Source organism: Hyperoodon ampullatus (assembly GCF_949752795.1).
Source record: "Hyperoodon ampullatus genome assembly, chromosome: 16".
In the NCBI taxonomy this organism is placed as follows: domain Eukaryota; kingdom Metazoa; phylum Chordata; class Mammalia; order Artiodactyla; family Ziphiidae; genus Hyperoodon; species Hyperoodon ampullatus.
This window is the reverse complement of record NC_136929.1, coordinates 3,623,880-3,640,769: the sequence shown is the minus strand read 5'-3', so window position 1 is coordinate 3,640,769 and position 16,890 is coordinate 3,623,880. Positions and strand designations below refer to the sequence as shown.

The window sequence follows — 16,890 nt, the reverse complement described above, 5'->3', positions numbered from 1 at the left end:
GAGTCCAGAGGAGCGGGCGCAAGAAGCAGCGTCCTATCAGCGGGGATGGCCAAGAAGGGGTGGAGCTGAGTGCGGCCCCAAAGACAGACACTGGCTGCATGTGGGGAGGGCCCAGGGGGCTGTCAGACGGAAGTCTCAGCCTCACTGACTCAGAGAAAACGGTCAGGACGTGGAACTGGGTTTCAGGGAAGACAGTGATCCGTTTTTGGACCTGCTGGATTGAAGATGCCATCAGGAAAACCAGGTGAAGGCATGCTACAGGCCACTGTCAATGCGAGACCGTGGCTTCTGGGACTGAGAGATGGGAGCAGACACCAAGAAGGAGGTCGCAGAGGAAGGAAACGCAGAGCCGGGAGGTTCCGGAAGGCAAGCTGGGCTTGATGAGGGTCAGAGGGCAGAGGACGCAGGAAGGGCTGGAGGAGGAGGACAGCTCCGCCACCAGAGCCCCGGGGGCAGGGTGGACGCCCTGCAAAGGTGTGGAGGGAGCCCTGGGCCCACCCTCCTGAGGCCACAGTACGGTGAGGCGCCCCCTGCCCGCATCCCCTTGTGTTCCAGGGGGAGGCTGGAATGAGACCACAGGGTCTGGCCCACGACCGCCCGCAGAAGCGGGGCTGTGACTTCATCACACAGCTGCGACAGTGGAGGCCACTCAGAGGAGCCGGGACGTAGGGCTCTGGTGGCCGGGAGGCTGTCAGCACCCGTGGCACCCGCTGGCAGGGGGCGCCGGAGCCACTGCGGGTCGTCCCTTCTCTACCTGGAAGAAATGGAGACTGTCTCCCCGCCTTCCTTCCAAGCTATAACTGACAGTTTCTCCCTCGAACGCTTTCCTCAACTCTTCAAAGCAGAACTGGGATCTCAGCGACTGGTGTCTGTTGGTCTTTGTTCTTCATATGAGGCCCAAGGGGGGGCCACTGACTTTCTCACCAGCTGGTTTGGCACCGGCCTGCCCACACGGATTAGACAGAGAGAGACTCAAACAGGAATGATGTGCATGTCCTAGAGCAGGATCCGATCAAATGCTGGCTGTACAGTTGGCTGACGAGGTTGAGGCAGGAGGAGGAGAGGGAGGAGGTCTCTGCGTGGTAGACACTCCGTCGCCCCCCCAGCTCCATGCAGAACCAGGACCCCTGGGGCTGGCTGGACGGGGAAAGGGAGGGAGAAACCCAGGCGGCCAGCGTCCTGGAGAGCGGGAGGGGCGGGGAGCTGTCAGTTACAGACCCGAGCCGGGATGAGAAAGTGCAGATTTGACGTGGGGTGTCCTCGTAGCCCGAGGTCGGGAAGGCCCTGACCACAGGGGCCTCTGGGCCAGGAAGGTGAAACCTGTCAGGCCTTTCTGGGCTGATCTCCTGACTCCATTTATGCTTGCCCACCTGCTTCAGGATAAATGTGCACCTGAGACCACGGGGTGGCGGGGAGGATGGGCTGGGGACGTAGAGAGAAGTGAGGGGCAGTGTCGTCACCATGGACGGCATGGGGGGAGGGGGCTCGTTCAGGAGGAGACCTTCCTGTCACCGAACAAGCAGGGAAGCCCGCTGGCAGACAGACCTTCCCCTTTGCTCCGAAGGGCGGGCTGGGAGTCTCTGAGTCAGCTGGGTGACTTCTCGTCTAGCCTGGGCTCTCAGAAGGCTTTGGGACAACCGGCCTGACGGGTATCTGCTGTGTGTGGTCCCCCGTCAGCCAACAGACCAGCCTGGGCTTGCTCCACGGCCAGCCCCAGGCTCCAGGGGGGCAGGCGGGAGCTGCCAGCCTTGGGGACGACCAGGCTCGGTCCCTGTCACTTGTGCCAGCATCCTCCTGGACACGGCAGGTCACGGCCGGCCTGACTCAGGAGTGGAGAAACAGACTCCTTTTCCTGATGAGACAGGAGTCACATCTCAGGGGAGAGATGCAGGGCGGGGCTGGAGAGGGACATACGTGGGAGCATTTTTGCAGTAAATCTATGCCTGAAGCTTGGGGAAGAGGAAGGAGACAAAGTAAAATGGTGCTACGGTGGTGTCTGTCGTCAGGCAGGGAACTTCGGAGTGTGAAGTCTTGGCAATGGGTCATTTTCAACTCCTGATAAGGCCGAATGAGTTGCCACTTGATACGATGGTCTGTCATGTAGAATGTCATTTAGGGAATTGGGGGAAGGATCTTCAGAGTTTCTTATATGATTTATTTTTGTGTTTGTCACTTATTATAAAATTAAGGAACTTTTATGAAAGACCTGTGCCTGACACAAGGTAGGTGATCAGTAGAGGTATTTGCTGAATGAATCTAATTCAATCCCCTTTGAGATCATTCACGTGTAAGGAAAATGAGGCCCAGAGAAGCAGAAGAGTTGGCTCTGTGTCACACAGAAGAACCTTTTCCCCCGAATGCTAGTTAAGCCCACCTCCTTTTCATTCTCTGTTAATTGTGTTTTTCTTTATAAGTGATAAGAAAAGAGAAAATGATTGAAGACACTGTAACATTAAGTCACGTAATATGTTTTATCATTTTAAATGTATTTAACCTAGCTTCGCTCAAAAGTTTTGTGGCTACGGTGGTATATTACACGATATGAAATAGATTATCCTGTAACATAAGGAACCAGTTTCTCTGCCGACTACCTACCACCACGCCTTGGGACATCAAACCCAAGAATGTTGTTCAGTTATTTTATGAAATGGTACTTATTTTAGCCTCAGAGTTTTCCAGGACAGCTGATTCCATACTCACTCCAGATCCTCTCTTTAGGTCTGGAGAAGTCGTTTCTTGAATAACTCAACAAAGACTTCAGTACAAGAGGATCCTCGGCTTTTTATGCTCAATCTGCTGGTCAGTGTTTCCCTTTGTCAAAAGCAAGTGGGGATTCCATCCTCAAACTGCAGGAGGGCCCTTGGCTAAGAGCAGCCCTGGACCACAGAGCAAGATACTACGGAAGAAAGCCCAGGGGAAGTAGTCACAGACGAGGTTCCAGAAGAAGCATGTGCCACGGGCAGTAACTGGTGGACACGTGGTTTGGCTGGGAAACATCTGTAGCAGCGAAAAAGACGTGATCAGCAAAGGATAGCTGTGTGCCCTGGGAGTGGATTTATAGGCATCACATCATGAAGGAAATCATGGGATACTATTTTTTCTATAAAGGATTCTATCCTTATGTGCTGATTATATAAATCAAAGCAAAGTGGGATTATTTAAAATAGATAACCAACAAGGACCTACTGTATAACACAGGGAACTCTGCTCAATACTCTGTAATAACCTAAATGGGAAAAGAATTTGAAAAAGAATAGATATATGTATATGTATAACTGAATCACTTTGCTGTACACCTGAAACTAACACAACATTGTTAATCAAGTATACTCCAGTATAAAAGAAAAATTTTAAAAATACAAAAACAAAGCAAAGCAGGGCAGATGGCTGGTGTCACAGGAGTGGCCATGTGGCTTTAACACCTCCTGACACGTGGCTTCACTCACTCTCTGGAGAGCCTTCATGCTTGTTCACCATGTTGAGGGCACAGCAGGGCTGGGAGATCTCCCCTCTACTCATGGCTGCCAAAGGGCCTCCAAGCCATTCGTCCAATGCTGAGCGAGACTCGGACCCAGGCTTTGGTCTCTATCCTGGGCCCCGAGACAGCTCCCTGCAATGTCGAAGTGCCAGAGACAAAGAAAATCAAGCGCATCATTCTTTGCCGTCTCCTGGCTTTGACCTGGCTTTGACTTTGAATTGTATATCGTCATTTTAGCCATTTTCATATCCTAGGTGGGTGGGTACTTTACAAAAGTCTCAGTCCGTTTGGGCTACTGTAACAAAATTACCGTAAACTGGGCTTCCCTGGTGGCGCAGTGGTTGAGAGTCCGCCTGCCGATGCAGGGGACACGGGTTCGTGCCCCGGTCCGGGAAGATCCAACATGCCGCCGAGCGGCTGGGCCCGTGAGCCATGGCCACTGAGCCTGCGCATCCGGAGCCTGTGCTCCGCAACGGGAGGGGCCGCAGCAGTGAGAGGCCCACGTACCACAAAAAAAAAAAAAAAAAAAAAAAAAAAATTACCGTAAACTGAGCAGCTTAAGCACAGGAGAAACCTATTGCTCATAGTTCTGGAAGCCAGAATTTCGAGGTACACGTGCCAGCCTGGGAAGGGTCTGGTGAGGGCCTCTTCTGGGCTGCAGAGTCCTCCTTGTACCCACGTGGTGGACGGGGGCCATCTCAGGCCTCTTTCATAAGGGCCCTAATCCCACCCACGACCCCCTCACCTCCCAAAGGCCCGGCTTCCCAACACCCACACCCGGGGACATAGGTTTCAACAAAGGAATCTGGAAGAGACGCACACATCCCGTCTATAGCAACAAATAAAGATGAGAAGTTATTTTCTAGAAAATGACACAGAAACCATTTCAACCTATATTTTCAATTTCCTTACATGTTCATTTTGGTGCCTTTCAATCACTACAAGTCTCACCTTTCTACCAGATCTTGAATGCAAAGGAATGTAATGAAAAGTCTTATATTCTTCCCCAAGATACGAACGAGCTTAGCGAGCAGGGTAATGAAACCGTGAAGTCCAGAAAGAATGAGGACGTGTGAAACCCTCTTTCCAGAGAACTTAGGCAATCAGCACCCCAGCATCCTTTGCAACAAACCAGCCACCTGGCCCCTGCATCCCTCCTGAGTCACCAGGTAAATAGCTCAGGTTACTGTGAGCATCGGTGCCCTGCCCAACTGTCTTGCACGGCTGTTCACCGCCCTCAGGAGTAGATATTTACTCCGGGATTGAGCATATTTTCAGCCACACCTGGATGCCTCCAGGTAGTCAGGAGAAAACGTTTAGTGGAAGGGAAACAACATCCCTTTGGCTGATGGGAATCTGTGTGCAGAGGAGGGATAAGCGGGGGGAGGGGTTTACTCACTGTCCTTGCAGCAGAACAGCTTTGCTTGCTACTGGAAAAGTATGTGATGAAAAGCTTCCTGCCGTGTTCAGTTACCCTTTGGAGGAGGCCAGAAAGGGGCCATTAGCAGCGTGACTCCAGAATTTAGGCAAGCACTGGAGGACCACCCCGGGGGCTGCCATCTGGCAAAATCAAGGTGGCTGAGGGCACGGCTGAGCTGGAGACAGAGGTATTATCAAGTTTACATCCCGTGGCCCAAGTTGGATACACTCCCCTTCACGTGAGTCTTCAAAGGTCAGCTTAGTAAGTAGCTCGGAGGAGAGTGAGAAGAGGATGCCCGGGCCTCTGTGTTTTTGCAGGACCAGTGGTCCTGCCGTTGGAGGGCTGCTCTGGCCACTGGCCGGACGTCGTTGGTCCAGGCCAAGCAGATGAAAGCAGGAAGCGATGTCTGTCAGCCAAGAGCTGAGTGTTTTCAAAAAATAGACCGGACGGGAGGAAGCAGCACGGGTTTGTAAACAACACTTTGGCTGCCTGCCAGGGAGGAGCTGACATCTCCAGCAGATCCTGGAAAGCTTGGCGGCTGCTGGGGCCTCGTTAGGGCTGGGAATGGGCAGCAGGAGGGCTGCTGGGCAGGGGCGGTGGCGGGGGTGGGGGGGTGCGGTGTGGGGGGGTCGTCCCTTCTCCTCCCTCCCTTCCCAGGGAGGGCCATGGTCCAGAGGAAGAGCCCAGGCTGGCTTTGGTGTTTGGGAGAAACTCCACCAGGGCTCAGCTCCCTGATGGGAAAGCGGATGGAGGGAAACGGCCAGGCGGCATCTCCCGAACTCTGCCAGCCGGTGCTTCTGGCGGGACAGGAGCTCGTTCACGAGAGGGTCCTGTTACCACGGGGTCCTGCAGGGAGGGCCTGGCCGGGGCTTAGCCCAGGGCTTCCCGTCCTCCCTCACAAGGAGTCTGAGAGGGGCATGACCACATCCACAAGGATAAAAGAACTTTGCAAAGACAGACCCTTCCCTGGGGTGTGTCGTCCGGTGCCCTCGCCAATTAACTGGACTCTCTCGCTTTTTTAGGGGAAAACCTGCTTCTGCACATCCCGCAGGACACAGTTATAAACCGAATCTCTAATCTTGCAAAGTTGCCGTGGGCGTGACCGCTTCTGGGCATCCTCTGGCCTCGCTGAGTGGTGGCCTGTGAAAACACTGCGAGAGAGACGGCAACTTTATTAAAACCTTATCTTCAATTATTGTAACAGGAGGTGCCAATCTCCGCTCCTCAGCACACCTGGAAGTGTTCATTCCATGTGAGGACAAGGACCGTGACTCGTGTGTGTTTTGCTTTTTTTGGACAGCATGGCCATGTATAGCAGACATCACTGATCACCATAATGTGCTAACAACAATTTTATCAGTGGATGAAGAAAATACCCAGCCTGGCAATTTTGGATCACCCTGACTCATCACATGCACTCTCTTAAATGTAGGGCAATGGAAACAGCATCATCAAGATCTAAAGAAGCAACGAACCCCTTTGTCTTTCAACTGGCGGCACTGAAGAGCGGAAATGACCAATAAGTCAAATACTGGTATAGCTCAGGGTTGGACACACAAAGGAATGAACCGCCTGCCCAAGTAGCCTGCAAACTTGCCAAGTGATCTTTAACCTGGGACTCAGGGGCTTCAAGAGGGACTAGCTATGATCCTGCCGGACCCTTGAAGATGCTAACAGCATCACTAGATCACCAGGAGTCAATGTGCATCTTCTAAGCTGACCACTAATGGGTCAAACTCTCCCAAAACAGTGCAGGGGGGCCCTTGAGCCTTCAGCACGGATGCCCTGGAAACTAGCATTCTCCTCCAAGTTTACAAGTTGGTTTCTGGTGAATAGTTCCAGCATCTACGGGACTTTGAAACAACTCCTCACTTCTTTATTTACAATCAACTTTTCTGGGTAAATACACTCACCGATTCCTGCCTTGTACGACTCCCTTAGAATGACAGCCCTCTCGTCACTAAAATAGCAGATTTCAGTGATTTTAAACCCTGCAGATCATGCCTTCTTCCCGGTGCCTAACAGGAGCCCCCAGGAACCATCAGTCTGGGCACCAACGGGCCGCACATCACGGACAAGTTCCCAGATGCCACACAATGCACGCCAGTCTTGTGACTTAAACTCCATCGTTTAAAAATCACCTTCCCCAGCGCTCTGATTTTATTTGTTCAAAAGAGCCGACACCCATGTTATGGCATTACTGTAATGCCCAGGTAAAGCGGAGGCACAGAAACACGATTTCTAACAAGGAGGTGGAACCGTCCTTGATGAAAACCAACAGACACCATTTCCAGATCTTCCGCCTCCTGAATTGCACCTCTTGGCTCTGCTGACTTGCCTGCCACGTGCTCTGGATGTTATCTGTCCCATGCCTGTGTCTCGGGAGCAGGATGGCAGCAAGCACACGGGCACAGGTTCCGGGGCTGTGCTTCTGCGTCTGAGTCCTGGTTCTCTGCTGCTCGTGAGCTCTGTGCCCTCCGGCGAGTCCTTTAACCATTTTGTGCCTCAGGCTCCTCATCTACAAAACGGGGTGGCGATTGCCACCACCAAAGGGTGTGAGGGACGATGAAGGAATGGGTATCTGTACAGGACTGAGAACAGCATCCAGCACACAGGCAATGATTCTACATTTGGTGAAGTGAGGAAAATATTCTTTGTTTTATTAACACATCGACTTTTCATAAATGTTGTGATGTGTGGGGTATTTTCTGGTTTCCAGAATACAAATATTAAATGAAGAGGCCACACAGTCACAAAGTGTTTTTAAAGAACCAAATATTTACTTAACGACTCCGAACACCAGAAGAGTGGCTTGATGTCAAATTCATTATCCACACAGGAAAAAGCATTCTCCAGGCTTTCTTCATTTCATAAATAATGTATTTTATTGTATTGCATATGGCTATTAAGGAGAGCATCCATGATCATTACAGACTAAATACAATGCACTAGTCTAGTTCCATTGAGTCTGGTTTCCAGCAGTGCCATATAGGCCCTTATATACAGCAAGGACAGTGGAAGACAGCAAGAGAAGGTCAGTCTTTTGTCATATCACAATAGCAAGAAATATATTTAACATCTTGATCTCCAGAAACAATACGTACCCCAAAAGAAAACACTGTTTAATAACTGTTAAAGTTTATATAGCAAAAAATATTTTAAATTTAAGGTAAGTCAGGCAAAATGTACAAAGACCCAATATACATTGTGAAGTTTTAACAAACATAACATTTATACATTTTGGTTCCATTCTGTAAACTAAATTAAAAATGTAAATATTGCATATGCCTTTTTTTTTTTGAAATGTACAGGATAGAAGAAAATTTAGTATATTATCAACTTTTTACTTCGCTTGTTTAAAGTTGTAGGAGGAACATGAACCATGGGAAGGGTGGCAGGACCACGCGAAGGATGGGGAGAGCTACTTAAATACGAGTCAGACACTGCAATCAGCAGCGCCCACGTTCAGTCCTAGCTACGGGCGCGGGGTGGGGGGGTGGTTTCCATAGCAACTCCATCCATCCCAAGTCCCAAAACTAAACCAGAACTTTAGGACTTTTTATACATTTTAATAAAGTCTCTCTATATTACACACTGAAAATGACCATCAAACTAACATGGTATAGTTTACGCACTGTTGTGCTGGGTGACTCTCTAGAAAGGTGAAACTTGGAAAATGCTCAGGGCGATCACTTTACATTCAACTTTGTCTTGCGGTACAATCCTCTGTTCTAAAAGGTCAGCATGGCAGGAGAAAGACTTTTGCATTGCGATTAAATATATGTTTAAGACATTGAATTTTTTGGTCTTCCTCTAGAAAAGCCTCATTTTATGAATGCATTATTCTATAGTGATATCTATCTATATATTTATATATATTTTTCTCCCCCCCACCAAAAAAAAAAAAAACCTCAACTCGTATCTCCAATGAATTCGTGTAACCTCTACAGGACTCTCAGAGAAGAGGCACTGGGGACCCAGCCACGGGAGGGAGGCTCTAGAGCTCCCCCAACGTGTCAAGGCAGCAGAGAGATGACGTGACATCCTGCAGGCCAAGGGCAGCAGTTTTCCCTGACACCCGCGATAACTGCCACCACACTGATATTTTCAGCACACTGAAAACATGTAAAATGGGGGTAGACTTGTCTGGAATTTTTTTCACAAGTGACATGTACTGTAAGATTGTTTTTCTTCTTCTTTGTCTATTAATAACATAGGGGCCAGAATGCCTCTTTTATCAGTTCCTTTCCTTTTGTGTGTGTGTGTGTGTGTGTGTGTGCTGTGTGTTGCTGTTGTTGAGGGCAGTCTCGTTGCCAGACACAATAGCATCATAGTAAAGATAATATATTTTAAAAGAAATCTGCCAAACCCTTGACCAGTCTTGAACCGCTAGCATGCCTACGTGAATTTTTGGTTAGAGAAATGCAAGCTCAAGATTAAGGATAGCAGAGACGTTTGAGCTTGTAAATAGGATCAAAGGCGTTTGCAATTTGAAGTACCTACATAAACATCCACAGAGAGAAGATTAAACAAGTCTGTTAACGGTAAAAAGAGATATTCACCCCCTTCCCAGACCCTGCCTCTCCCACCCCCCATCCCCCAATACAGTTGATGGTTTTCCAAAGTAGGTTGCTTCAGTTACATATAATAATTATTATGTATCCATCCATCTTCAGAGTCCAATCTCAAATTTCATCTCCGTTGGGAAACGTCAGTCCCACGCTGGGCTCTGTCTGTGAGTAAACACGCAGGTACCTGGGTTGGAGTCTGACAAGCAGCTGTGTACCGGGCCTGTTTGATGAGGCAGATGACCGCGCTGGGACTCTAGGTACCCAGAGGTCCTGCCGGCCCCTGACCACGCCGATCTGGCTTCACCTGGAACTGAGGTAGGACAGTGGTAGTTTTGAGAGGATGCCAGTAAATACCAGATTTTACCACTTTAATGCGAATTGGTAGAATCTCCTAGCATGCTGAGGGATATATCTGCTTTGCCAAAATGAAAGTTAAGGAGAAATTAAGACACTGGCCACAACGGAAAAGGCCGATGAAAACGTCCAATTTGCTCGTGAATCACTCCTTCCGCTAATTTTGTCGAAAAACAAAACACAACACGACCAGCACAAGGATGAATGCCCCCTGTGGGAACGAGGGATAGAGATGGTTCCACGTCTAATCCAGAGGCGTCCACACGTGGTAATCGCTCAGATTCAAAAGGAAACTGAGCAGCTTCAGATTTTAAAAAAACGCTGAGCATCTTCTGTTCATGTTTTTCTCTGATGTGTATCATCACGGGGATCAAGCCAGGCAGATCTTCACTCTGAAAGAGGAAGGAAAGAAGTCAGCGGGACTGCTGTGCACACAGAGCCATCCTATCGCGGGAGACAAGGTCCCTCTTAACCCTCCTTTACCATCCGTGTCACTTTCAGGAAATGATCCGCTTTGGGAAGCACACTTTTACTCATTCGTTTTCCAGAGACAAGTTCAATGGGGAAACTCCCCTTCGGATTCTCCAGAAACAGGGCCACTGGGTTTACAGTGAGTTGTGAGATCCATAAAGTGAGGCTCACATGTTCGATGCAAGAAAACCATTCACGATTCTACCCTTGGGAGAGGGGCTGAGCGACCTGGCAGCAGCCCCTTAAATGCCCAGGTCTCAGTTCTTCGTGTGGACAAAGGGGGAGGAACCACTGCCTTCCTCACAGGGCTGCAGAGAGGATGAAAACCACGCCACGGGTCACCGCGTGTTCTCAGCTGCACGGATAATGCCAATGTGGGTCACGGTAAGAAAGTGGGAGAAGTAATACGTTCACACCTCTGCCCTCGGAAAACCCTTCCCACTGGGTACTCTATCCTGTTGCTAAAACGACCCAAGATTCCAAAATAAGCCCCCGTTACACACCCCCTTCCTCTGCCCTTGGGCAGAGCCAGCAGGACCCTCACCAGCTTCAACTGCTCCCCTCTTTCTGGGCTGAAAGATCAAACTTCCTTAACTTTTTCCCAGTCCCCAATGTTTTCAGCATATTTTTACTGGATGTGTTTGTCCCTTTATAGAGGACACACCAACTGGAGAGACTGACATTTCACAGCATCCTGCCTTTTTTTCTTTTTAAGCCTCTTGGCTTTTCAACAAAAATGCCAAGTTGTTCATCACTCCCCGTGCTGGTAACTACTCGGTCACATGCGTGCCCGGTGGGTCACGCCCCACCGTAAACAGAACAGTGTCTCCCTTTGCAGCTGTAGTTACTTAACCTGCACCTCTGAATATTCCTCTAAAATCACTCAGAATTCTGTGCTCGGTGCTCACCACACTCCTGGATTTGCTTTGTTTGTGTGTCTACTTCTTTTCTGTTCATCTTGAGTTCAGAGGACTAATCCCAGCAAGAGAGAAACTTCCAGTATCCCACAGCCAAGAGTAAGCACCTGCTCTGTAGCCCGGCAGTACGCAAACAAGATCCTGTGTAGACACGTGCTGTCTACACGCAACATAAATACTGTATCTTTTCATGACTTTTTCAAAAGTTCCCTACAATGTGACATTTTGAGGCAGTGCCACTTTATTATTTTTAAAGAAGCTTTGTCCTTTAAGAAATGTAACAAGTAAACTGTTCAGCACATGAAGCTTAATGGAGAACTGGGTCCCAAAGTTCCTCCGAAGCGAAGACGTGTCTCCAGCTAGTTTATTCATTATCGTGATTTCTGGTCCTAAGAGACTCTGGTGAGAACCTAAAGGTTCGTGTCCCTTAAATACAGGCATTTGCTAAAATCCACCTGGACTTGAGTCTCACCCTAAACGAGTTTGCATTTTGTCACTCCGGCCCTGACTGTGAAAAGAATCTGACGGCCACCCTAGAGGTAGTGCTACCCTGTGGGTCCACTTTCAGAAGGTTTCTATTCAGAGTTTTATTTTTACACTAACGATTAGCTAAATGTACCTAATTGTCTCCTGTTAACGCTAAAACCCCATTACCTTGAAAACAGCTAAGCAAGTAAATTCTTTAATCCCTCAAACTCAAACACACAGAGTTAATTATTGCTGAAAAACTTACATTCCTTTACTGCAAACTCATAGGGCCATGGACATTTTTGCTCTGTTTTTAAGGATGCATTATTGCTATGAAATAACTATCATTAGATCATCATGAGCTCTAATCAAGTTGAATGTGTAACTTCATTTTTTTGAAGTACAAACAACACAATTGTCAAAACCTTAATTTCTAAGCACTAGCATTATGAAAGAAAAGAGCTGCTAAGAAGCAAGGAAATGATTATGCATTTATTCACACAATGACCTTTCAACATTACTTCCAATTCTGCTCCGGTGCAGGGCCTCTGTGAGGCACATGGGAGAATGAGGAAGAGAATGGGAGTCACATGACAGCTGTTTTCTGGGCAGGGAAGGAAGCAGTTCTTTCAAAGGTGCGCTGCCCTCTGCAAACACCTGCATTCTGAAGGATGCTCGACTGCAGTTACCAGCAAAGGGAGAAGAAAGCTCTTCCAAGGGCACAAGAGAGATTCGGGCTGTCGGCCACCCAGTGAGCCAACTTGATGTGGGGACAGTAAGGAACATGGTCCCCTAAGAGGCTGAGCCGTGGGCCGAGCAGCCTCAGGCTTCCACGGAAGGGAAGGGCCAGGGATGTGGTCCCACACATGGCCAGGGAGAGCCACGGATGACTGGGGAGAGAGGCGAGCGCACGCGCACGCACACACAGGTACCATCACAGGGAGGGGGATTCGTTCACGGCACGTGGGGAGGATGTGAGCAGCCTCAGGCCAAGGAGACCAGAAAGAGGACGGCCACCAGCTCAGAGACAGATGTTTGGGCGAGAGCTGTGCAGTGCTTCAAACACATATCTGAGCGGATAGATGTGCCCTGGAGCCAACACATCGACCCAACGTGGATGCAATCTGTCTCCTACTGGGTCAGATAACAGTGGCCTTGCACAGACACCTCGAGGCAGAGAGCCTCCGCACGGCCCCGGGAACGTCAGTCCATGCCAGCCAAGTCACCTGCCACTGAAGCCTCTGGGGTTCACCCCCAACTCACAGGGAGATCCTCCTGCACGCACTCCAGCGAGAATCCTGACCTAGGATCACTGGGAGGGGGCCACTCGGGGAAGATGCCTGGGATGCGGGGCTCAAGTGCCCCAAGCAAGCAGGCTCTCTGCGGTCAGGGGAGCAGCCAGCCAGCAAAGCCAGACCAGCCTGCCCCGAACCGCCTCTCACTGCTGTCACTCCATCCCGCGGCCCAGGAAGACGGGGACGGAGGCAGGAGCGGGGACCTAGGAATGTGAGCCCACTTTTGCCTTTTATTTAGTTACTTTTAAAGTAAGTTAAATTACCCCTCCCCCTGAAAATTAGTCTGGTTCAGCCAACTAGAAAAAAAAAATCTTCCAACAATGCTTCGTAACGATGAGATTCCAGCAAAATTTGACTTATTTTATGACCTATGTTAATTCTACTGGAGGCAAAGAACCAATGATTAATTTCATGATTCCTCCACAGTGAATATCATTAAGATGGGAGACATTCTCTGAACTGTGAGGGTACAGGGGCCACACAGAGAAGAAATAAAGGCAAGAACCACACCACGTGTTGCTGGTGAACACAATTACAGAGTAACACACGCCAGTTCTGAATCTGCTCCTAGATGTAATGCTTCTAAAATAATTTAAATTTATTGATACACATTGCATTTGTGGTATAATTACACACTACTGTTCTGTAGCCTAGACACTGCTTCGTAAAGAAACTCATTCATGGAAAGCATCAATCTAGGGTTACTTGATTGAAAAAAAAAAAACCGTTCAGCACAAAGATTGAAGTTGTTCCATACGGCATGTCATGCAGCCCAGCTATCCTTTTCCTTTTCGCCGTGACATATGACAAATGACGTTCATATGAGGGGTACGGTTCCTTATGCAGTTATCATAACTCCCTCCGGACCAGCGCTAATTCTGCCCTTTCTCTTCCATTTAAAAGACCAATCAGAATGCAAATGAGCACGGGTGTTGTCAACAAAGGCCCCACCTCCAATTTGCTCTATTTTACAAAAAAAAAAAAAAAAGGAAAGAAAGAAAAAGAAAACAATCACTGAAAAACTCGGTCCTTGAGACCCAGTGGGGAAGCTCCCTAGCCACGGAAGGCTCGGATGTCAGAACACGGCCACATCACACCACCGCCGAGCTGGCCTCCAAGATCGCAAACACTTCAGTGGAAAATGCAGTGAGCATCGGGTCGAGAAGGTTTTAGAAATAAATCAGGTAAATGTGCTCCGGCAAATAAACTCAAGCAGCATTCTGGGAGCATGTTCTGACTCACGGCTCTTTTTTTTAATGATTTCTTATGATTATTTGAGTTTGGATGCAGACAGAGTCCCATGTGGGGCTCCACGGCACAGCAGGAGGGAACGGGGCCTCGTCTCATGGGCCTTGGGTGAGCAGCACTGGACAAAACAGACAGCAAACCCATGTAGCAGGTACAAATGACTTCATATTTTCAGGCAGATCTGAATGAGGAGCAGTGCAGACACTTATTTGCGTGACAAAAATGAAACATTATACTTAAGATTAAAATTTATATTTCTAGTAGCAACTATGATTGAAAAAAAAATAAACCCTATGGCGAGCCCAAACATGTCCTTCAGGTCCATTGAGACTGTTTATGTTAAACACAGAATGACGGGAGAAAATAAACTTTTCTGTTACATGAGAAATTCCTAGAAAAGTCAGCCTGATAATTCAGTATCTCCTCACTTTACTAGAAGCAAAAACACTCTTAGAATATACAAAAAAAAAAAAAGGTAAGGTCGGGTGTGATAACAAACAAGACAGATATTCTAAGAAAAACGGTTACTTGAACTTTGCAAGTGGAAAAAAAAATAACTTAAAAGGAAAATATGGAAGCACAGGGTCCCCAGGACAAACAGGCTCAGTAAGTGACTTCACCACCCCGACTCGTGAAAGATTCAGAAGCTTCTTGGAGTTGAGCTCATCATTTCCACTGACAATTAAAATCATTTCATCCTGAATGCTTGTTATTAAAGACATTTCCCAGCATCAAGTTGCAACTTGATGTTAATGACACAACGTGAAACAGGATGAGACAACCAAGTTTTCACGTGAGGCTGGGGTTAATGAAAGGAATCGCTCCTTCTTTAGCTCTTGTTTAATCCTTCACATAAGACCTGTCTTAATCACCAAAGACTAGAGCAATCAGGTGTCCTAGACTGTTATCTCACTTCAAATTTCCCCCCATTGTCCAAGTTTCACCCACAGCAACCAGCATAAACTTTATAGTGAATAGCCTACACCAACTTTATGTTGTAATACTTAAGTATTCATTCCTTTTCTGTTTGTTATAGAAAAGTCTGGTGTGTGGATCCTATAAGCTACCCTTTTATGGCAAGTGTTTTCTAGCGTCATCGGAGAAATATTATCATGCCCTAACGCAAACACCCGAGAGGCAAAAATGTCCTTAAATTGCTGGTGGACCCTTCTCTTAAATTATGAAACGTTAGACCTTTTCTAGGTAAAAACCAGATGAGGGAGCCTTGGTGACTTGCCCGCTGCTTTGGAGCTGATCAGCAGGAAAGGACGATCCTTAACTTCTCCCAGAACTTTCCTCACTGCTGCACTGCAGGCCGAAAATGCAGCCCCCATTTTTGCAAATAAAAGATGGGAGGACTGGGGAAGGAGTGAGAGGAGGTCTGGAACTTCCATTTGGGTCCTGGAGTTTAAACCTTTACACGGTACCATCAGCTGTTTATAAACTCCCCAAAGACACCAAACCCTGCAAACTGTGCGTTTCTGCTTCGTGCACCTATCTCTCCTGCTGGTCAAGGGCCTGGACCACCTCGGTCCCCAGCATACAGCACATGCCTGTTAGGTCCTTGACGAAGCTCTGATGAGCTAAACAGAAATAAAAACCCATGTGGTTTATGCCATTTCTCATAGGCAGAAAAGCAGAATAAAATCTTCTAAAGGAGCACAGAACTTTAGGACTGTCTGAGGCCCAAGAGAAAAGAAAACCTTTGTCATCTCACACGAGAGTGGCCTTCTACGAGAGAGGTCAGCAAAGTACGGCCAAATCGGGTCCTTGCCTGTTTCTGGAAATAAAGTTTTATTGGAACACAGCCACGTTCACTCACTTGGACACGGCTGTTTCTCACTTTAACAGTGGAATTGAGGGACAGTGACAGAGACACTGTGTCCCAGGACACGAGGAAGACAAGGAGGGGAAAAAGCGTAAATTTGTGAAAGTTACAACATATATTTCCATCTGCATGTTACACCTGGAGACTAATTGATACCCCCTCTGAAAATTATCGGCAGGCTTACGTGCTTCAGAGATGCAATCCTATTGACTTAAAAGCCTGTTATCCTGTTACAGACCCTACTGAGGAGGAAGCAAGTCATAAAATCATTTATGAAGCTAGCACACACTTTAGGAATTAGTTTCCCTTACTCTTCCATTTGGTATTCCATGCATAATCCCACAGTACCGAATAAATCTGATTATTACTAAATATATCCTACAGTACTACTTGAACGTAAGTAAAGTTATATACGTTAGATCTGCAATTCAGAAAGGGCCCAAATCTCTTCTCTTGCTTGAGTCATTTGAGAATGTGACTATACGCATTATGTTCCTACCCTCTGAAACAATATTTGGGCCAAGTGATGGAACTTGTGTTAAAATTGCAAATATCCTATGAACGGTGTAATTCTCCCTCGGGTGTATATTTTTGTACACTATAAAAATGTTTATATTGTGTCTATCTGAGGTTCTCAAACCTAAATATTATAGTTTTGCTATAAATTTAAGGGAATGCAGAATAACAGTTTGTTCAAAATACATCCATCCCCAAATATCCTGTTACGTATCATTCAAATGAACCGTTCTTTACTTCCAATATTTAAATATTTAAGAGTTGCTACTGGGTTTTCTTCGTTTTATAATTTGATACCTTTTTTGTTTTTATTATTGAAACTGA

At 47.5% G+C, this 16,890-nt stretch overlaps 1 protein-coding gene across 1 annotated transcript in view; it reads right to left on the bottom strand.

Moving 5' to 3' along the window:
* Nucleotides 1-255: 255 nt before the first annotated feature.
* IRS2 (insulin receptor substrate 2) overlaps nt 256-16,890 on the bottom strand; it is a gene marked incomplete at both ends in the record, with an annotated part of 37,226 nt that continues 20,591 nt past the window's right edge. The window contains 6 exons of the mRNA XM_079722049.1: nt 256-294; nt 499-630; nt 925-943; nt 1,030-1,179; nt 1,393-1,505; nt 12,943-13,059. Coding sequence (XP_079578175.1) covers nt 256-294; nt 499-630; nt 925-943; nt 1,030-1,179; nt 1,393-1,505; nt 12,943-13,059 — 570 coding nt within the window. The remainder of the gene's footprint in view (nt 295-498; nt 631-924; nt 944-1,029; nt 1,180-1,392; nt 1,506-12,942; nt 13,060-16,890) is intronic.